The sequence below is a fragment of the Asparagus officinalis genome, chromosome 9 (genome assembly GCF_001876935.1).
Source record: "Asparagus officinalis chromosome 9, Aspof.V1, whole genome shotgun sequence".
NCBI lineage: Eukaryota > Viridiplantae > Streptophyta > Magnoliopsida > Asparagales > Asparagaceae > Asparagus > Asparagus officinalis.
Genome location: NC_033802.1, coordinates 4657440 through 4679461, shown reverse-complemented (window position 1 = coordinate 4679461; position 22022 = coordinate 4657440). Strand labels below are relative to the sequence as shown.

Below are 22022 nucleotides of genomic sequence, written 5' to 3'. Positions count from 1 at the left end.
GGGGATTTTGTTTTTTTTAAAACCCCCCTGCCACAATGTTGAATATGTGGACGGGTGTTCTTTTTTTTTAACGGTTAAGAACTAACCGGCAGCGCATGTTAAGCGCAGACTTATCCTTGCTTAGGTTTCAGGATAGAATACCCCAGAATCGAACTATGGTGTCCCCTGATTCTGGAAAGGAAGAATTTTATATTCTATTTCCAGTGAAGAAGAAACTAAAAGTGGGGTGTCCACTCCGAGAGTCTGGAAAATTTAGATAAACTTGCCTTTTATAGGATGGGTTATCTAAACTGAAAATTGGTTCTTCGTTTATCGAAGTGGTATTTCAACTTTGGCTATAACCATGGGAAGGCTTGACCAAAGAGAAAGGGAAGGGAGTTCTTTCGTTTATCGAAAGGGGACTCCGAAATGAAAATGGACTTCTTGTCTATGGAAAGAGTCAAGAGGGCCAGATGGACACTTTTGGTGAGCCCACTGTCAATTGAAATTGATCAGTGAGGGATTTTGGTGGAGACAATGATTTTGGGTTATCCTCTAGAATATTAAGTGTAATATTCTTCAAGGAACTTCCCGGTAAACGAGTTATCCTGAATGTACTAGGGATAGTACTTTTTCAGGAACTTCCCATTTATTGGCATTAATTGCCTGGCGCCCTCTTGAGTAATCAGGCGATATGCGCCGTTTGAATAGACTGTGTCTATTACAAACGGTCCTTCCCATTTGGGTTCGAATTTACCTTTCTTCTTGGAGGTGAGAATTATTGGTCGGCGAGCAGCGAGGACCAGATCTCCTTCCTTGAAGCTTCTCTGTCGGACTCTTTTGTTAAAAGCCCTAGACATCCTGGCCTGATAGAACTCAATTTGTTGTTGAGCTTCCAAGCGCCTTTCACCCAGCCTCTCAAGCTCTTCGAGACGCTTCTGATGCTGTTCTTCTGTCGTCATCTCTGTTGCGAGGGCGATCCGAAGGGATGGAATCTGAATTTCCAGCGGTAGCACGGCTTCACATCCGTACACCAGCGAATACGGGGTGGCACCTGTGGGCGTGCGTATAGTGGTGCGATAAGCCCAGAGTGCTTCACCAAGTTTGTCATCCCAGTCTCGTTTATTGGTCTTCACGAGCTTGGACAGGATCTTAATGATCGTCTTGTTAAACGCCTCCGCTAATCCATTCGCGGCGGGGTAATAAGCTGTCGACGAAACATCTTCGATTTTGAACTTGTCGCAGAATCTGACGAAGGCATTGCTTATGAACTGTGGACCGTTGTCATGAATGATCCTTCTTGGCACGCCGTGTCGGTAAATGACATGATGCTTGATGAAATTGATGACGTTGTTCGTCTTCACTTCTCTAAGCGGAATCGCTTCAGCCCACTTTGAGAAATAATCTGTGATCGCGAGGATGAACCGATCACCTTTGACTGAAGGGGGAAAAATAGGACCGACTATGTCCATGCCCCAAGTCTCGAACGGCCAAGACGTGGTTGACGTGTGCAACTGCTCTGGCGGTTGATGCATATAATTCGCATGTATCTGGCAAGCGTGGCATTCTCGTGCGTATTCGATTGCGTCACGAACCATCGTTGGCCAGAAATATCCCATCCTCCTGATGCGATCATACAGTTTAGGACCGGGCTGATGCGCACCACATTCTCCTTCGTGTGCTTCCTTAAGAACTTCCTTTGCTTCTCTGTTCGAAAGGCATCGGAGTAAAAGACCGTCGTACCCTCTACGGTATAATGTATGGGTTTCAGTATTATAGAAGAATCTTGGAGCTCTTCGGCGGATTGATTCCTTTTCTTTTACATCCTCTGGCAAGATACCATATTGGACGTAGTCGATGATAGGAAAACGCCAATCTCGGGACTCAGACCCAATTTGAGTTGAATTCACCTCTTTGGCGTTCACGTTTCTATCCTCTTCTTCTTCAATCTCCGTACTGTATATGGGTACGCAGAGTTGATGCGTCCGTACTGTGACTAACAGCTCAGCTTCGGGAGGCTGTGCCAGTGATACTGCTAGTGCCGCCAGTGCGTCTGCATAAGCGTTCTGGAGACGAGGGATGTATTCAATAAAGAATTCTTCGAAAGATTCTGCCATTTTGATGGCTTCCTGGTGGTACGGGATCAGGTCTTGATTCCTGACTTCATACTCACCGCGAACTTGGTTGACTATCAATTGCGAATCTCCAAAAGCTTCGAGATATTCGACCCCCAGCTCTTTGGCGAAACTGAGTCCAATGAGAAGCGCGTTGTATTCGGCAACATTATTGGAGCACGGACTAGTCAACGAATAAGCCCGAGGCATCACGTGCTTTCCAGGGGAGATTAAGACGACTCCAACTCCAGAGGAAACTGTAGGACATCCCGGGGTTATTACTCTATTAACTGCCCTTGAGGCACCATCGAAGTATAATTGCCATACTTGTTGGTGTGATGTGGTGTTAACCTCGTGGGTTTCATCCGGCAAGTCATCATATACTTCTGCCGTATCTGTGGTCGGGTTTGCCGCCAAAAGGTCACAAATCGCCTGTCCTTTTATCGACTTCTGCTGCTTGAAGTGCAAATCGTATTGGGACAAGAGAAGGGCCCACTTCGCTAGACGCCAATTCATAGAGGCCGGTTGCGTCATAAACACCCGTACTGGATTAACGTTGGAGATAACGTAGATCGTCTGTCCCACTAGGTAATGCCGCATCTTTTGCATCGCAAATACCAATGCAAGGCATTCTTTCTCAATCATCGGATATCGAGACTCAGCGCCTACCAAGGTCCGACTGAGGTAATAAACTGCCTGTTCGTGACCGTTATCATCGTCTTGCGCTAGTAAGGCACTTATCGAGTGGTTCATCGCCTTGAGATAAATCAAGAACGGTTTACCAGATTTCGGTGCAACGAGAACAGGAGGGTTCGCCAGATATGTTTTGATATCTTCGAACGCTTTTTGGCAGGCATCATCCCAGATGAATGATACTCCTTTCTTGTTCAGCTTAGAGAACGGTTGGCACTTCCCAGAAAGATTTGAGATGAAACGCCGGATATAAGCTAAACGCCCTTGCAATCCTCTGAGTTCTCTCAGATTCCTCGGGGGCTGCAATTCATGTATCGCCTTCACCTTATCAGGATCGATATGTATACCCTTAGTGGTGACGACGAACCCAAGAAATTTTCCGCTGGACATTCCAAGAAATGATTTAGTGGGGTTCATCTTCAACTGATGACTCCTCATGAGATCGAACATTGTCTTCAAATCCTTGATGTGATCTTCCTTGTTGCGGCTTTTCACAACCAAATCATCAACGTAACATTCGACTGTTTTCCTGAGATGTTCTTGGAAAATCTTAGTCATCGCTCGCTGGTATGTGGCACCGGCATTCTTCAGGCCGAAAGGCATCACCGTATAGCAGAAAACGCCGAGGGGTGTTCTAAACGCCGTATGCTTCTCATCCTCTGGATGCATCTTGATCTGGTTATATCCCGAAAATCCATCCATGAAGGACATCCTCTCAAATCCACATGTATTGTCGATAATGACATCCGTGATCGGGAGAGGGAAATCGTCTTTCGGACATGCTTCATTCAGGTTCCTGAAGTCGATGCAAATCCTGATTTTGCCATTCTTCTTCATGACGGGAACGATGTTGGCTAACCAGTCTGGATGTTGTTCCTCTCGGATAAATCCTGATTCGATCAACTTCTTAACCTCTGCCTCAATGGCTTCCATAATCTGCGGACGAAACCGTCTTTGCTGTTGCTTGACAGGTTTGGCATCCGGCTTGATATCGAGGCGGTGCATTGCGACATTGGGGTCGAGCCCTGGCATGTCTTCATAATTCCATGCGAAGACGTCGATATATTCCCTGATGAGAGCAATCAATTCCTCCTTCTCATCTGGGGGAAGACTGTCGCTGATGAATATAGGCTTTGGGTTAGCTTCATCACCCATGTTAATCTGGACTATTTTATCTTCAGTGGGTGGTTCTCTTTGCTCGAACCTATCGCCATACTGCATATTCAGATGGTGAACCCACGGGTCTTCCCATGTTGGCATTTGATCGTCGTCTTCCATGGTGGATGGATCAGCTGTAGTCATGTTCGCCATTAGGGTTTTGAAAACTTCTCCCAGACTTGTATCGGAGTCCCACTCTGAAGCATCGGGAGAGTATCCCTTCTTGGCTTTGTTAGCAATTTGATCGATAATTTGCCAACCACATTCGTCATCTGATGAAACATAACCTAAGCCTCGCCCATATTTATAATAATCCTCAGGTTTACCTTTTGGTACATATACTGCTTTGGCTGGATTACGAGGACCTCGATCGAAGTATAAACCTTCTGTTCGCGTGGAAAATCGTAGGTTTCTTTGTTATTGATTCCATTGTCATCTTGAGTTACAACTTTTTGAGTTACAAAAGATCCGGTCTTTTTATAAGATCCGGTTACAACGAAAATCAAATTGAAAAGAAATGAAAATTACAACTTTGTTTCCTTGTTTGTCGAACGAATCACGAGCTCCTGTTTTGCGGTCGCTCGCTTTGTGGGTTCTTTGCCTGCGCCGGGGTTGTTTGCCGTGGACCACCGCGAGATCTAGATCCGGTCGGATCTACGCAGTACGACGGGTATTATTTCACCAAGGAAATAATAGCCGGGGAGGATTGTTTCACCAAGGAAACAATCGTCCAAGTCTCGGGATCTAAGACCAAGCTTAGATCCGGAGTATGCCTGCGTAGATCTGAGATCTGATCCTCTCGAACACCTGCCTTATTTGACGTTGATGATCGCCGAGCACCAGATCTGAAGGAGTGAGTCCCCGAAGTCCCAAAGTTTCAATCTTTTTTTAGTTCCGAGTCTCCAATCCAGCAGGGCTTCGCCTCTCTCCAAAATTTCCAACTCTTTCAAATGAACAACCCCCTCTCCTATTTATAGGCCACCTTTACTGTGCCCGNTGGGGTGGCTCAGCCATGGCCGAGCCACCATGGGGTGGCTCGGCCATGGCCGAGCCACCTCCGGGTGGCTCGGCCTCCGAGCCACCCTAGGGTGGCTCGGTGGCCGCCGAGCCACCATGGGGTGGCTCGGCCACCCCATGGGGTGGCTCGGCTTTGGCCGAGCCACCATGGGGTGGCTCGGCCATGGCCGAGCCACCCCTTGGTGGCTCGGCTTTAGCCGAGCCACTCGGGTGGTTTTGGCTTTGGCCGATTTGTCCGGGTGTGGCGCCGTTGTGTTCGTTGTCCAGTTCTGTGCTTCGTTGTTGATCTGGACTTGATTTGGTTGATTCAGACGGGTGGCTCGGCCATGGCCGAGCCACCCCTTGGTGGCTCGGCTTTAGCCGAGCCACTCGGGTGGTTTTGGCTTTGGCCGATTTGTCCGGGTGTGGCGCCGTTGTGTTCGTTGTCCAGTTCTGTGCTTCGTTGTTGATCTGGACTTGATTTGGTTGATTCAGACTTGATTCGTTGACCTGATTTGGCAGTAAGTTGATTAGGCAGTAAATCCGCTTCTGAGTTGGAGTCCGAAACCGATCTTGATTCGATCGTCATTTGTCCGAGTATGCCCTTGGTTGGATGACTCGTTGATTCTTTGACACTTGGCTTGATTCCGAACGCGTATGGATGCATTCCGTCGCTTGCGTACGATTCGTCGAACTCGTCGCCTCGTTGGTTCGTCGGTTTGTGCCGAGCTGAGCTAAGGGACCTATAAGCAATTTTATATGCCTACAGCTATAAATACCCATGCTAGGGTATTATTTTCGGTGGAGTAGGAAGGGGGAGAAAAGCTGCTGCGTGAAACAAGGGAAGGCAGAGGTGAAAATCGGCTATTTCTTCTAGGATTTCGTGCAAAAGAGTGCTTTGGCGATTGTTCTTTTGTGAGAGAAAAAGTATTTGGAGGCTGACCTTTTCTTGTGAAGAAAAACAAGGAGCCTATTTGAGGGTTTAGATTGTGAGAGTTGTAAACCCATTGTATTCTTTTTCTCTTTAATAGTAGATCCCCCCTCCTTGCCCCGTGGACGTAGGTAGTTTGCCGAACCACGTAAAATTAATTGTTTGAGTTTGTGGTCATTGTAATAGTTTTTAGGATCCCTCGACGCGCAGTCCTAGAGCTGACGAGAGGAAGAGCAAATATCCCACTTTGATGGGATATTAGGCTTCAGATTCTTGTTCCCTTTGAGAAACAAGAATTCTTATCGATCTTTCTCTCATATTGTGCACCAGAAACTCTGCCAAAATTTCCGCTGCGCACAACAAGTGGTATCAGAGCCCAGATTCCAGATCTAGGGTTTGGTTGGAGGAGTAGATCAATTTGGAGGCTCGTTTAGGGCTTCGTTGGTGATAAATGTGGGATCTTTTGGTAAAGACTCTATCTTTTCAGTTTTGGATCTATTCTTTGTTCGTTGGTGCGTAAGATGTCGGGGAAAGAAGGTGCTTCGGGTGTCGAGAGTGGTGGTTCTGGCGTGAAGACTATTCAGAGTTTGAATATCCACTCTATGAAGATAGATGTTGAGAAGTTTAATGGCACAAACAACTTTGGATTATGGAGATGCGAGGTTTTGGATGCGCTGAACGCGCAGAATTTGGAGGATACTTTGGAGTTAGATGGCAAGCCAGATGAGATTGAAGAGAATGTTTGGAAGAAGATGAATCGAACGGCGTGTGGTGTGATTAGGTCTTGTTTGACTCAAGATCTAAAATATGATGTGATGAATGAGACTTCTGCGAAGAAGATTTGGGAGATTCTCGAAAGCAAGTATTTGACCAAGAGTGTGGAAAATCGCTTGCATTTGAAGAGGAGACTTTATCGTTTCCAGTTGAAGAAGGGAACCTCCATTAGAGATCACATGAACCACTACACTAAGCTTCTTGCGGATTTGACGAATGTGGATGTCGTGATTAAAGATGAGGACAAGGCGTTGCTGTTGTTGAGTTCCTTGCCCGACGAGGAATATGAGACCTTCGTCCTTACTCTGATTAATGGGAAGGCATCTCTTTCGTATAGTGAGGTCACTGCTGCATTGGTGAATTATCAGCTTCGGAAGAATGATAAGGAGACTTCGACCGAGTCGGTAGCAGAGGCGTTGGTCGCAAGAGGGAAGAATCCGAACCGGAAGAATTGAAAGTCACAGTCTAGAGTAGGAAAAGATCAGTGTGCTTGGTGCAAGGAGACTGGTCATTGGAAGAAAGACTGCCCAAAGCTCGACGAATGGATAAAGAATAAGCAGAAGGGAAAAGGGAAGCAACCATCATCAGAAGCAAACATTGTATCGGATGGTAATAATTCTGACTCTTCTATTTATTCGTTTTCTATCAGTTCTACAGATAGCTATTCGGAGGAATCTGAATGGATGTTAGATAGATGTGCGACCTATCATGTGTGCCCTAGAAGGGAATGGTTCTCCAGTTTTAAGAAGCTGGTGGATAGTGGTGTGGTGTACATGGATGATAACCGTGCATGCCAGATCCTTAGGATAGGAAGAATTCGCATAAAAATGTTTGACGGGACTGTTAGGGAGATAAATGATGTGAGATATGTTCCTTCTTTGAGGAAAAACTTGATCTCGATTGGAGCTTTGGTCGGAGAGGGTCTGAAGGTTCGTGTTGAGGACATGGTTCTCGAGATTGCGAGAGACTCTCGTATTTTGATGAAGGGCGTCAGGAGAAATAACCTGTATTACTTGACTAGAGGTATAGTGGCAGGTGAAGAGCTGACGACTTCTGTTGATTTGACTAGACTGCGGCATTTGGGGTTTGGCCATTCCAGTATTGATTCCTCGCATAGATTGAAAGAGGGTGCGAAGACCTGCAGTTTGAAGTCCAGTGAACATGTTGATGTGAGCAAGAAGACCGAGGTGAAGTGTGGCACCTCTATTCACCGTGCTAAGGGTCGTTCTGGAGGAGTTCACGTGGATGTTTGGGGGCCTTCCAAGGGAGCATCATTGGGAGGTAATAGGCGTTTGGTTTCCTTTGTTGGTGACTGTTCTAGGCGTGTTTGGGTTGCAATCAAATCCCCTTTGGAGAAAGTCCTAGTAGTTTCCAACAGATTGAAGAAGTGTGTGACTGGCAGAAAGGTGAAGGTACTTCATTCTGGTGGGAGGTACAAGATGGACCCGTTTCTGCATTGGAGCCGAGCTCACGGCATTGCGAGACACTTCGTTGGAAAGGAAATCTTGGGGCAACTAGATAAGGTGACAAATTTGGAGAACCGTGTCTTGCTGGAGGAGGAACGGTGTTGGTGGTCGAGCAATGGTCTGCAGAAGAGTTTCTGGACAGAGGCTTCGACATATTTGGGTCATCCTATTAAAGAGTTGTCAACTGCTGTGATTGGAGGTAAAACTCCATTGGAAGATAGGTCTGGTAGTGTCACTTTGGTTGAGGCTTCGATGAGGAAGCCAATTGACTCTCAGCAGGTGGAGAGTTTTGGACAGACCTTAGAGGTATCGCAGCGGGTGGAGAGTGATGCTACTCCACATTGGGTAAAGATTACTCCAGATCATTCTGCATTGGTTGGGATTCCAGCTGAGGTGACACAGCGTGGAAGTCATTTGGATTCGGATGCAGATGATGAGTTGGGTTTTGAATCGAGTGCAGCTGGCAGACATAGTTTGGATATGGCCATTGGTTCGCCTCAAGGCCATTGGAGGTGCTATCAGCCGTAGAGTTGATGATATTGGAGAAGGGTTGCGAACTCTTCTATTGGTTTGAGGTCGTTCGCGACCATTGGAGTGAACTACGTTCGGCTTGATTCCTTGGGCAAGAGGATACGTAGGCAGTCTTTATGATGCAGCCGGGGAGTGAACTACGTTCGGCTTGATTCCTTGGGCAAGAGGATACGTAGGCAGTCTTTATGATGCAGCCGGTGTTGGATTTTGATGGGGTGAGATCGATTTGGTGAGTTGATACTGACATTTGGAGATTGTTTGCATTCTCATTTGGGTTCTCGACTTGTTATGGATTGAGTCTGTTGTCGTGAATTGTTTCACGGTGTACTGGACACAACAAGTGAGACATTTGGTTTGGTTGGTGTCGGCTCAGTTTTGAGAAAACTTCGCCGAGGTGGAGAATTGTGAGCACACGTGAAGAAGCCAAAAAGAAGACGCGTGAAAAAAGAAATCGTGTGGGGACCACACCACGTGAATGAAGCAAATGATCAGATCACACGTTTTGTTCTCTCGTTGCGGACATCAGGCTAAAGGCCCACCCGATTTTCAAGCTGCTATAAATACCCATGCTAGGGTATTATTTTCGGTGGAGTAGGCAGGGGGAGAAAAGCTGCTGCGTGAAACAAGGGAAGGCAGAGGTGAAAATCGGCTATTTCTTCTAGGATTTCGTGCAAAAGAGTGCTTTGGCGATTATCCTTTTGTGAGAGAAAAAATATTTGGAGGCTGACCTTTTCTTGTGAAGAAAAGCAAGGAGCCTATTTGAGGGTTTAGATTGTGAGAGTTGTAAACCCATTGTATTCTTTTTCTCTTTAATAGTAGATCCCCCTCCTTGCCCCGTGGACGTAGGCAGTTTGCCGAACCACGTAAAATTAATTGTTTGAGTTTGTGGCCATTGTAATAGTTTTTAGGATCCCTCGACGCGCAGTCCTAGAGCTGACGAGAGGAAGAGCAAATATCCCACTTTGATGGGATATTAGGCTTCAGATTCTTGTTCCCTTTGAGAAACAAGAATTCTTATCGATCTTTCTCTCTTATTGTGCACCAGAAACTCTGCCGAAATTTCCACTGCGCTCAACATTATATCCTAAACAACGAGACGACATGACTTCCACAAACTAGAAATGGATGTCGTTCCCTCAAAAATATGATGCGTTATATATAGGACAGATCCATGTAGAGAAATAATGAAGTGCATGAATCCATATCTCTTCGGATAGAAATATAATCTAGGTTCTTTCTCTGGTAATTGTATCCAAATTATGGTTAATATTCATTCATTCTCTCTTATCAAATGCCAGATTGTTGCCAGGATAAGGTTGATTGCTTTCCTTTTCTATTGGTTGTATCCAGTGTACCATGATATATGATTAATTTGGATTTAATCCTATGTAATGTTATAGTAACGATGATTAGTCCACATATACTTAATGATTCAACAGTCTTTCTCTCTTTCCAAATATCCAAATAAAGTCAAGAATATATGTTGATCTAAAGTTCCTTCCCTCAGATGCCACTTTCAGAATTTGGTAATACTTGGCTGCTTATGTAGAAGGATAGACAATTTTGGAATGAAAATTATTAATATTGCAAGTCATTATTTGAAAACAAGTAGATATCAAAATATCTGGGTTGTATAGCAACAAGAGTTGCAATCACTGTAACTGTAACCAACCAAAGTATAGTATCTAGACCTGATGAATTTTTGCACAAAAAATAAAAAGAATATAGTCGAATATTAGAGCTAGATATCCAGATGCGCCTGCAATAAAACAAAAGTTTGCAACTAGTTTCTATAATTATTTAATAATGAAGGTTACATATGAGAATACAAACTAAAACCTAGTAATATAATTCATAAATGAAAATGAATCCAGTATGTTTATAAACCTTAGCTTGGCATCTGCTGAATTTCTTTCGCACGCTTTGTTTGCCTGATGTTCCAGTGAGCCTTTGTTTTGTATTTTAAGAATGACTATATGCTACAACAAAAACTATGTTGACATGAACAGATATATAGATATACCAACATGTTTATGATTCTAACCAAAAGGTAAAAATTCCCTTACATCAGGGGATAAAGACTGTGGTTCACATGAATCACATGCACAAATTTAAGAAGCCGAGAAGAAATAACTTCAACAGGTTTCAAACAAACAAATGCTCATGCAGACACAAATGTTCATCTCTGAAAATTTAAATGTGCCAACTTAACATTATCTTTGTGCAATCTTTGTGCTATCAAGCAAAGTTAACATCATGATGCATTCTTCTTGCCATTTGGCATCTGCAGCAGAGAAGATAACTGAAAATAAAATGTATTTGGTCCTATGTATTTGGCACTTGAGGTATATCCTCTTGGTACAATTTTATGCAGATATTATCTGAACAATCAAATCTTTAAACCTGTACATTTTCTCTTAGGCTCCACAATCTCTTCGGTCTCAATTCAGAGATCCCTGCACTCGACTGGCTGCAGAAGTCTACAAAGTCCTAAACCAGCTTGCCACCGGCATTAAAAACCACCGCCACTGCCCACCAAATGTTCTCTCTGATCAACTCCACAGAGCCCTTCAAGATCTCGACTCAGCCATTAAATCTCAACCCCAGGTTTTTCTTGGCCCCAGCAGATTCCCTTCCACCGAAAAAGCCAGTGTCCCCGAAACACTACACCATTTGAAAAGCAAGAGGCTAGATAATCAAAAAAGTAGAAAACAAGAAGATACAGAGAAAGATTCAGCTGACCAGAAAGTACTGAGGCCACAACTGAGCATGATTGTGATACGCAACCTTGAGTTCTCAGATGCTCTTCCATTCGCAGCTTTTGCTTCATTGCTGGTGGAGATGGTAGCGAGGCTTGATCTTGTGATCGAAGAATTTGAAGTTTTGGGAAAAGCTGCAAAGTTTAAGAAGTATTCGAAGAGAGAGAGCAGGAAACATAAAGACAAGAAAAATAGCGCGAAATGGCCAGGTCGTGTTGTTCCACAAGCTGCAGAGTAAGCAAGAACAGCTTAAATCTCTTCTGTTCTAAATTTTGATCTCGTTTAAAGATTATTGTTAGAGAATAATTGTAAGGTTAACCATTTCTTTTTTTCAGTATTGAGAACCAATCCAAGTCGTTGGCTTAACAATCAAGAGAGGAGTCTTTGTTTCCGCTTCTTGCACACTCGAAACACTGTTTTGAATCTAGTATATGTAACAGTCAAGAAAGAAGCCTTTTGCTGATACCTACTGTTTCAGGAAATTTATTTAGCACTCCTAAATTCTGACTGCACTCAAATTTCTTGTTTTCATAATTTCAGATTGCATAACTTCTTGTTATGACTTCAAAATTCTCTCACAACACAATGACAGACTCTCATGAGAGGGACATACATTTTACAGTGACTAAAATTAACAAGATCGACTGTTAACCGAATGACTGTAATTTCTATCAATCACGTTATTTTTGTGTTTTGAGTTCAACAGACAATCTCTCACAACACAATGACAGACTCTCATGAGAGGGACATACATTTTACAGTGACTCAAATTTGCTTTACTCCTCTCACTATACTTGACGCAACCGCCGAAACCAAGACGTGCATCTTTTCTAAGGACAAAGAATTTAGAGAGAAATGCAAAACTTTGGAGTTTGATCTTGAAATAAAAATAAGAACCGTTAAACTGTCCCAAAAAAAATCACGGAACTTCGATGGTAACTGTGACAGTATTACAACTACAAGGGAAGCAACAAAAAGGAAGCAAGAGAAATATTCCTTATTTATCTTTCATTTACACAACTTCATTCCATCAGCACAACACAATGACAGAAAAAGTAAAAGAAAATTTTGTAGTTTCCTAGATTCTAATTCTCATCCTAATATAAGAGACATATCACTCCCATACTCATCCCCTAAGGCTAGACACTCTACCGAGGACGATGCAGAACGTCAAGATGGATGTTCCACGATCTCAAAAAGAGACCGCAGACCATCCTTTTTTACGAAAAATGATTGTTGAAGTATTTGATCCCATCTCACCCATCAAAATAACTAATAAACAGCAAACAAAGAAATATTCTAGCCTATTGAAAGAAAATACAGAACTCTGAAAAACGATAGCAATGAAAAAATAACTTCATTCCATTAGAAGCGAAAAGAGATGATTTTGGAGCTCTTGTATCCTAATCAATGAGACTACATGCCTTCTACAAACTAGAAATGGGTGTCATTCCTTCAAAAGTTTGATGAATTATATATAGAAGAGATGCATGTAGAGAAATAACGGGGTGAATGGACCCAAATCTCTAAGAATAGAAATATAACATAGGTGCTTTCTCTGGTAATTGTATCCAAATTATGGTTAATCCTCATTCATTCCCTCATATCAAATTCCAGATCATTGCCAAGATGAGGCCCCTTTTCTATTGGTTGTATCCAATGCGCTAAAAAATATGGTTAATTTGTCATTAATTATGTGAAATTTTACAGTAACAATGATTAGTCCAGATTCATTTAATGATGCGGCATTCATTCTCTCCTCTGAAGTATCCAAATAATCTCAAGGATACATGGTTGATCTAAGGCTCCTTCCCTCATAACATTATTTGAAAAATACACACACACACGTGTGTGTAGTAATATTTAGCTGGTTATTGGGATGAACTTTCACATTAAACACAAAAAGGAATATAGTCTTGTAAGAGAAATATTAAATTAAGTTAACTTATAACATGAAAATAAATCCTAAAACAAAATAAACAGAAAAGTCTGGCATGATCGGGTAGCAGTCGTGCAAGCACTGCCCCAGAAGATTGAGGACCCGCCTATCGCCCTGGAGCAGATAATCCCCTCTCCCATAGCGGTAAAAGCCCCTGGAAACAGCTGGCCTCTGTACTCGGGCGAGAGTATAGAGCTTCTGCTCATATGGAGAAGATTGCTCAAATAAAATAAGTAACAGTAGCAAATTTTTGAGAGGAAGAAAAGTAAAGAATTTTTCTCGGGCTCTGAAGACTGGAGAGAGGGAGAAGAACTTTCGTTGTTGTTTATTTCCGAGATGGTAAGAGGCGGTATATATAGGGTTGAGAAACCCTTAGTCGTTGAGAAATCCCGCGTAACGTTCGCTAAATTCGCGTGTAACGTTCGACCGTTTGCATGTTCTCCAAAAAACGTGCAGCCGTTACGCACGTTCTCCATGTGAAAAACGTGTAAAAAGAAGTTGAAAATTTTAAAATGTGGCGTGAGCGGCGTACGTGCACACGCTCGTGTGTGTTAGCCAAAGCTCATACAAATGAAAGCCCAAAACACCCCCTTATTGGAGATCGTGTCGAAAAATCACAATGATAATTTGGGGACGGAGATCGCGACGGCCAATCAGATCTCCGGTGGCGGAGATTGCGGGATTGAGTAGATCTCCACCAAGATCTGGAACAATGGCAGCGGCAGACTCGTCGACAATGGCAGCGGCCGAGATCTCCTGCGGCGACTGAGATTGACGACTGAGATCTCAGGCGAGTGGCAGCGGCCGAGATCTCCTGCGGCAATTGAGATCGGCAACTTAGAAGGGAAAATTTTATTTTTTTTGGAAAACTTTTATTATTTGGGAAACCAAACTCTGATATCATGTTGAAGCAAGAGAGAGATAGTCTTGAGTAAATTTCCCTTGAATTAAATATTGTTTGTGTACATATAGATATACAAGTAGAGGAGGGTGAGGTGTCTCCTCATAGCCAATGTGGGACTAAACCCACTACTAATACAATATTATCAACACAGGAAATGCGGAGACAAGAAAAATGGCACGAAATGGTCTGGCCATGTCGTCCCACAAGCTACAGAGTTAGGAAAGAATAGTTTAAATTTCTTTCTTTCTACATTTTGATCTATTTTAAAAATAATTATTAGAGAATAATCATAAATTATTATTGTTATTATTTGCAGTATTAGAGAGTAATCATAAATTTACTCAATACTCTTAAAATTGTGACTGCGCCAATTTTCTTGTTTTCATAATATCAGTTCACATATTTTCTTGTTAGGGGCTTCCAAGCTCCTCTATATTTGTGCAACTAAAGAAATCACTTATTAACCTACTAACTGTAATTTCTATCAATCATGTTTTTTCTTTTTCTTTTTTTTTTCTTTTTTTGTGTTTGAGTTCAACAGTGAACTACTAGCTCTCCTCAACTGCGCGTATAAGCTTAATCATAAAAAGTCAAGGGCCCAGAATATCTGCAAAGAATTACATGAAACAATGTTTGAGTACAAGAAACATATTTGTATGTAAATATCTGTAATAGTGAACTTTTGCGGGCATTTCTCCATTCTTCACATTTTCATAGCTTATTGGCCTAAGCACAACCTTCCCAGCTGTTTGAAGGAGAAGAAAGAGGTGACATTGTATTCATCTATATTATTTCATTCCCTCAGTTTTTCTCGTAAATATGCATAATCTAATTTTTCTCGTAAATATATATGTACAAATAAATCATAATCCATCGAGGTGACACGGAAATCTATTTTTCGTTATACGAGGTGACACGGAAATCTAATTTTCGTTATAACACGATAAACCCAAACAAACAGCAGTACACACCACAAGAAGAAGCATATAACCGACTCCAAAGGCGGCTGTTTGGTTCCCTGTTTTTGAGGGAAACACTCTCTTGAAAGCCTGCCAAAAGTGTCAAAACTGTCACTTTTTGGCAGGATTTTAACCAAATTTTTTTTAAAAAGCAATTTTGGCTGAAAGTCTGCTAAAAAGTGACACTTTTGATATTTTTGACAGGCTTTCAAAAGAGTCTTTCCCTCAAAAACAGGGAACCACCCGAGTACGCAAAAATAGAGAATTTGATTCTGAAGAACCCCCACCTTTTCTTTTAGTTTTTAAAACGGAGATCTCCTGCAGCGACTGAGATTGACGACTGAGATCTCAGGCGAGTGGCAGCGGCCGAGATCTCCTGCGGCAATTGAGATCGGCAACTTAGAAGGGAAAATTTTATTTTTTTTGGAAAACTTTTATTATTTGGGAAACCAAACTCTGATATCATGTTGAAGCAAGAGAGAGATAGTCTTGAGTAAATTTCCCTTGAATTAAATATTGTTTGTGTACATATAGATATACAAGTAGAGGAGGGTGAGGTGTCTCCTCATAGCCAATGTGGGACTAAACCCACTACTAATACAATATTATCAACACAGGAAATGCGGAGACAAGAAAAATGGCACGAAATGGTCTGGCCATGTCGTCCCACAAGCTACAGAGTTAGGAAAGAATAGTTTAAATTTCTTTCTTTCTACATTTTGATCTATTTTAAAAATAATTATTAGAGAATAATCATAAATTATTATTGTTATTATTTGCAGTATTAGAGAGTAATCATAAATTTACTCAATACTCTTAAAATTGTGACTGCGCCAATTTTCTTGTTTTCATAATATCAGTTCACATATTTTCTTGTTAGGGGCTTCCAAGCTCCTCTATATTTGTGCAACTAAAGAAATCACTTATTAACCTACTAACTGTAATTTCTATCAATCATGTTTTTTCTTTTTCTTTTTTTTTTCTTTTTTTGTGTTTGAGTTCAACAGTGAACTACTAGCTCTCCTCAACTGCGCGTATAAGCTTAATCATAAAAAGTCAAGGGCCCAGAATATCTGCAAAGAATTACATGAAACAATGTTTGAGTACAAGAAACATATTTGTATGTAAATATCTGTAATAGTGAACTTTTGCGGGCATTTCTCCATTCTTCACATTTTCATAGCTTATTGGCCTAAGCACAACCTTCCCAGCTGTTTGAAGGAGAAGAAAGAGGTGACATTGTATTCATCTATATTATTTCATTCCCTCAGTTTTTCTCGTAAATATGCATAATCTAATTTTTCTCGTAAATATATATGTACAAATAAATCATAATCCATCGAGGTGACACGGAAATCTATTTTTCGTTATACGAGGTGACACGGAAATCTAATTTTCGTTATAACACGATAAACCCAAACAAACAGCAGTACACACCACAAGAAGAAGCATATAACCGACTCCAAAGGCGGCTGTTTGGTTCCCTGTTTTTGAGGGAAACACTCTCTTGAAAGCCTGCCAAAAGTGTCAAAACTGTCACTTTTTGGCAGGATTTTAACCAAATTTTTTTTAAAAAGCAATTTTGGCTGAAAGTCTGCTAAAAAGTGACACTTTTGATATTTTTGACAGGCTTTCAAAAGAGTCTTTCCCTCAAAAACAGGGAACCACCCGAGTACGCAAAAATAGAGAATTTGATTCTGAAGAACCCCCACCTTTTCTTTTAGTTTTTAAAACGGGAAATATTGCAACTCTGGGTGAGACATTTGATCCCCAAATCTTTCATATTTTGGAATTAGTTCCGCGTGTCCTAATATTTTGAAATTAGGCCCCAAATGCCTTAATATTTACAAATTAGTGCCCCGAAGCTTTTAAGTTTTTTGAAATCAATCCCCCTAGTCTTCCATCTTTCCATATTAGTCCCCCACATCTTTCACATTTTGATATTACTGCCCCATAACAATTTGAAATTAGTCCTTCTAGTTAGGTCTGCAAGTTGAAAGTTCTGTGTGACTAATTTCAAATCACTTATATAAATTTTCACATTTGGACACTCCACTCACAAGCTAATTTTAGAACTTCTTAGCTGTTAAAAGTTATAAACTTTCCATTTTAAGCATTTTCGGGTTTATTTTCTCCACATACTTGCTCGACATATTTTAAAGGTTTTTATTCTATTTTTCTTTAAGTATTTTCAGATCTGGTCATACTTTTGTTATTTTAACTATTAAAATATAACTTAATTGTTATAAAAACAACTGCATTCCCATTTATTCAAAAAAGAAAGTAGATCTCGACATGTCCTCAACTGACGTTGCTACTTAATTGATGACATGCCAAAACCTTTTTTTTGTAAATAAATTTCAACTTGATAGTTTTGGCGTTTGGATTACTTTTGAAGAAACTATTCTTGCAATATATACTGAGATTAATAACAATTTAACACGATGCAATAAGTAAGCTACTCTAAAAAAATTGAACTAAACATTGCAATCTTCAAGCACACAAGTTTTTGTTTTTAATAATGTGACATATCAATCTAGTTTTTTCAAAGGGAAAACAAACATTTTTAGTATGAATTTATATCGGCGAAGGAAATTCGAATATGGATTTAAACTCAGAATTTTTTTTACAAAAATACATTCATTTTTAGTCCGCAGTAAGAGCAATTTCGAGATGTTCGAAACTGTAAAATATGAATTATGACCAGGATGAAAATGTAAAAACTCCTCATCAAACTCCAACAGCTTTACCCATCCCCAGTCTTCCGGATCCAAAAACCAAAAACTCGGGTCGGAATCCTACCGGGTTATCGGGTCACCCCCCTCAACCCGCAACACCCTCTCACAAAAACGCGCTAACTTCCATAACGGTTCACCTCTTCCGACGGAAAATCCCTCTTCAAAAATCAAAAACACAGAAATAAATAAATAAATTAATAAAAAAAAGGGGGAAATGGGGCCGGTTGAAACCCTAATTGAGAGAGCGAGCTTACTGAGAGAATCTCTACAAAAGAGCCAAACTAATACTGACAGCATGGTCGCCATTCTTGGGTCCTTCGATCACCGGCTCTCCGCCCTCGAGGCGGCAATGCGGCCTACTCAGGTTGAATGCTTGATCTAAAACTCTTGAATTTATGGGTAAATATATTTTTTTTTTCCTTTTGTTTGAAATTTTAGATTTGAGCTCTGGTTTTAGGTTCGAACGCATGCGATTAGGCTCGCACATGAGAATATTGATAAGTCGTTGAAGTCGGCCGGGGTGATTCTGCGCCAATTTGATCTCTCTCGGCAGGTTTGGTCCCCTTTTTTTATCTTAAATTTTTTTTTTTGGGCATTTGTTATACCATTTGAAGTGTGCCATGAATTGCTAGTTTGCAATGCACGCGAATTAGAGAGATGCGAAGTGGCGTATTAATTAATGGGGCCGATTATTGAATTTTTACGTGATCGGTGTAGGCATAATGATTGATATGATTGGTGTAGAGACGATGATACATGGCATAAGAAAGCTGAAAAAGTCAAGTTTAATAGTGTGAGATAAATACTATTTCGAGAAACATAGAAGACTAAAAATAGCTATCAGTTGTTGCATTATTGCGACCAGTGGCAATTGTTTTAGTACATAATAATAGGTAGCTCCTTTTTTATAGTTAGGATTGGAACTAACACCTTCAGCGTGTTATTGTGTGATATATAACTCCATTACATTTGAGCCGAATCATGGAGTGTTAAAAGTTTCGATTTTAACTAATCCAACTCAAAATCAAAAATTTTCAGTCAAACTTTCATTCCCTATGTTAGTTGCGGTAGAAATCAAACTTTTCAGAGTATTTGGTACCTTTTGGTTTCTTTATTTTTAGCCTGGGAATTTCAAAACATTTCCATGAGAATGTAGTGTTGTTAAATGAGATGGTTAATTATATTCTTTGTAACTACTGAGGCTTCAATTTGAGTCTGCTTCTCTTTAAGTAGATCGAAATCAGGCTATGGGCCTGCAAGCTGAACACAGCTCTCGTATGTGCACGTAAGCTCAGAATGATGGAAATATTACATTCAACTCTCACAGCAATTAAATATAGCTAGCCTGATAATCTCTAGATGCAGACATCTTGAATTGATAACGGATTCCATTTTCTTCTGGTGTTCTAGGCTGAGGCTAAAATTCTGAAGGGGCCACATGAGGATCTTGAGAGCTATTTGGAGGCAGTTGAACAGCTGAGGTCTAATGTCAAATTCTTTAGCTCAAATAAAAATTTTAAGAGTGATGCGGTGCTAAACCACATCAACAGTTTGTTAGCAAAGGCAATCATGAAGCTCGATGAGGAGTTCAAGCAGCTTCTAGCTAATTACAGGTTGGTGTCTATAAGCATTTTTTCCTGTCTCAAAGTAAGTAAGTAAGTAATAATAATAATAAATCTGTCAATGTAGATGCAAAAGTGAGAAAACTTCCAATGAACAACTCTAATTCACTCGAGAAAATGTGGACACGTTCTAGCTTGACCCATGTTTGGTATAGATTTCAGTAAGCAATAAGCAAATATCGAGCTGTAATTTACTCATCTCCTTTAGTAAAACATTCTTCATAATCGAACCAAATTTGGGATAGAAAAATATGGCTCCTTTCAGATTCTATTTTGTGGGTACGGAAGAAGAAAATAATTTAAAAGTACTAGAGTTACGCAGACAGGAAAGATGGAAAAGTGAAGTGTTATAGGAAGAAACAAAAGCTTGTAAGGAACAAGCAAATGAATGCATCATGCACAAACTCCTTATCAAATTCTATTATATTATAAAATTATATTATGGACTAGTATTATGATATATGTGAACATATATATCTTTATAGACATGTAAGGTTTAATGATTTCCCTGCAACTTCTTTCTGATAGAAAATTCCATCTTATGTGATGATACCCATTAATTAAATCTAGGATAATGATTAGAGTCTGGGGATGCACTTGAACTTGTTATATGTTAGTGTCAATGTCTGATACAAATAGTTTCTGTGAACATACTACTTGAATTTCACCACAGTTATATGTTAAAGTGTTCGAGGATTTCAATCTGCATGATATATATTCAATCTGACATAAATTATCATAATAAAATCTATGAACATTTTGCTTGTTTGCGATCTTTTCGACTCTCTTCAATAAGTTGCTTCTCTTATTTTTTAGCAAGCCTATGGAACCTGACCGCCTTATTGAGTGCCTTCCTAACTCTTTACGGCCACCAGCTGAAGGTGAAGGTGGTAAAAGTGCATCATCTAATCAATCTGACCACCAAGTCAAAAGCATAGAAAATGCTATATACAAACCACCAACTCTCATTCCTCCAAGGATTTTGCCGTTGTTGCATGATCTAGCTCAACAAATGGTTCTAGCAGGAAACCAGCAACAGTGTCTAAAGATTTATCGGTATGAATTTTTAGAATGGCGATGCATGTATATATTGTTTTGATTTAATTCAGTTCTGATTAATAGTACTATTGAGCAGGAAGTAGGAGCTACTGTGTTATGTGGCTAATGTTTGTTTGTGAGAAATTACAGATGCTTTGAAGATCTATTACTGTGAACAGCTTTAATTTTCTTGGCATTTTTGTATGAGTTCATAAGTGTTAGCCTATTCTCTACATCTTTATTCTTCGAACCCAGATATTGAAACATTTATGACACATGCTTAAGGAAGTTACTTCCACAGGGGAGTACGTACTTCCATCTTGTTAAGATAAACTCATACTTCCTTTCTCTTATTTTATTTTATTTTATTCCTTTTTCTTTATAGGATGCATAATCCCCTCTTTTTATGGGAGACCACATCATATTCATTGCTCACATCAAAAGAAAACAGAAACAAGGCAAGTAAATTATGCCAATAGTCATGTAGCAGTGGTAGGTGATGTCAAGAGTTTGTCATAAATTGCTGACAATAATGATACACAAAGGATTTTAAGTTACATATCTACAAGTTATTGTAAGGTTTATAGTTGCGATAGTTAAACTGATGTTAACTACTTGGGGAAGGAGCATTTATGTGGAATAATTAAATTATACAATGAATCTCATGGAATATGACTATCGTGTGTAATTTCTAGGAATGGTATTCTTGTAGTGTTCCTTCTTCAATTGAAATTATGATCTTACTCTACATTTGAACCATGTATCACTCTCTCTTATTATCACATCAACTGCACCTTTTAAGCTCCGTTCTGTCAAACTTCAGGTTGTTGTCAGACATATATGTGCAATTGCGTCCTAATCATGAATCTTAAGTTTTATCTTTTGCATGTTGCATTCAGAGAGACCCGTGCTTCAACTTTAGAACTGAGCCTTCGAAAATTGGGAGTGGAGAAACTTGGTAAAGATGATGTGGCAAAGATGCAGTGGGAAGTCTTAGAAGCAAAAATTGGGAATTGGATCCACTTCATGCGAATTGCTGTAAGTAATTTATATACGAAATCAACGCCACTGTCTGCACGTTTTTCCCATTAATTTGACTGTGCATGAAACAGGTCAAACTGCTGTTTGCTGCAGAGAGAAAAATCTGTGACCAGATTTTTGAGGGTGTTGATAATAATCTGAAGGATTATTGTTTTGCTGAAGTAACTGCAGACAGTGTCTTGGTGCTTCTTAGTTTCGGGGAGGCTATTGCTAAAAGTAAAAGGTCTCCAGAAAAGTTGTTTGTGCTTTTGGACATGTATGAGATAATGCATGAGCTGCATCCAGAAGTATGTTCAATGGTTTACTGAATTATTTTTCTAAGTCAAGCTTTGAGCTCTTGCCTTCTGCATAAATGGGGTTCTGAATTATGTGAAAGTTAA

At 40.5% G+C, this 22022-nt stretch overlaps 2 protein-coding genes across 2 annotated transcripts in view; both read left to right on the top strand.

Moving 5' to 3' along the window:
* LOC109824102 (aluminum-activated malate transporter 12-like) overlaps window positions 1-11966 on the top strand; it is a 23401-nt gene extending 11435 nt beyond the window's left edge. Inside the window, exons 8-9 of the mRNA XM_020390624.1 lie at window positions 11064-11635; window positions 11737-11966. Coding sequence (XP_020246213.1) covers window positions 11064-11635; window positions 11737-11767 — 603 coding nt within the window. The 3' untranslated portion in view covers window positions 11768-11966. The remainder of the gene's footprint in view (window positions 1-11063; window positions 11636-11736) is intronic.
* The window catches only part of LOC109824226 (exocyst complex component EXO70A1-like), a 13595-nt gene continuing 9728 nt past the window's right edge, over window positions 18156-22022 (top strand). The window contains exons 1-6 of the mRNA XM_020390762.1: window positions 18156-18305; window positions 18399-18494; window positions 19352-19554; window positions 20380-20619; window positions 21501-21639; window positions 21714-21929. Of these exons, the coding sequence (XP_020246351.1) occupies window positions 18156-18305; window positions 18399-18494; window positions 19352-19554; window positions 20380-20619; window positions 21501-21639; window positions 21714-21929 (1044 nt within the window). The remainder of the gene's footprint in view (window positions 18306-18398; window positions 18495-19351; window positions 19555-20379; window positions 20620-21500; window positions 21640-21713; window positions 21930-22022) is intronic.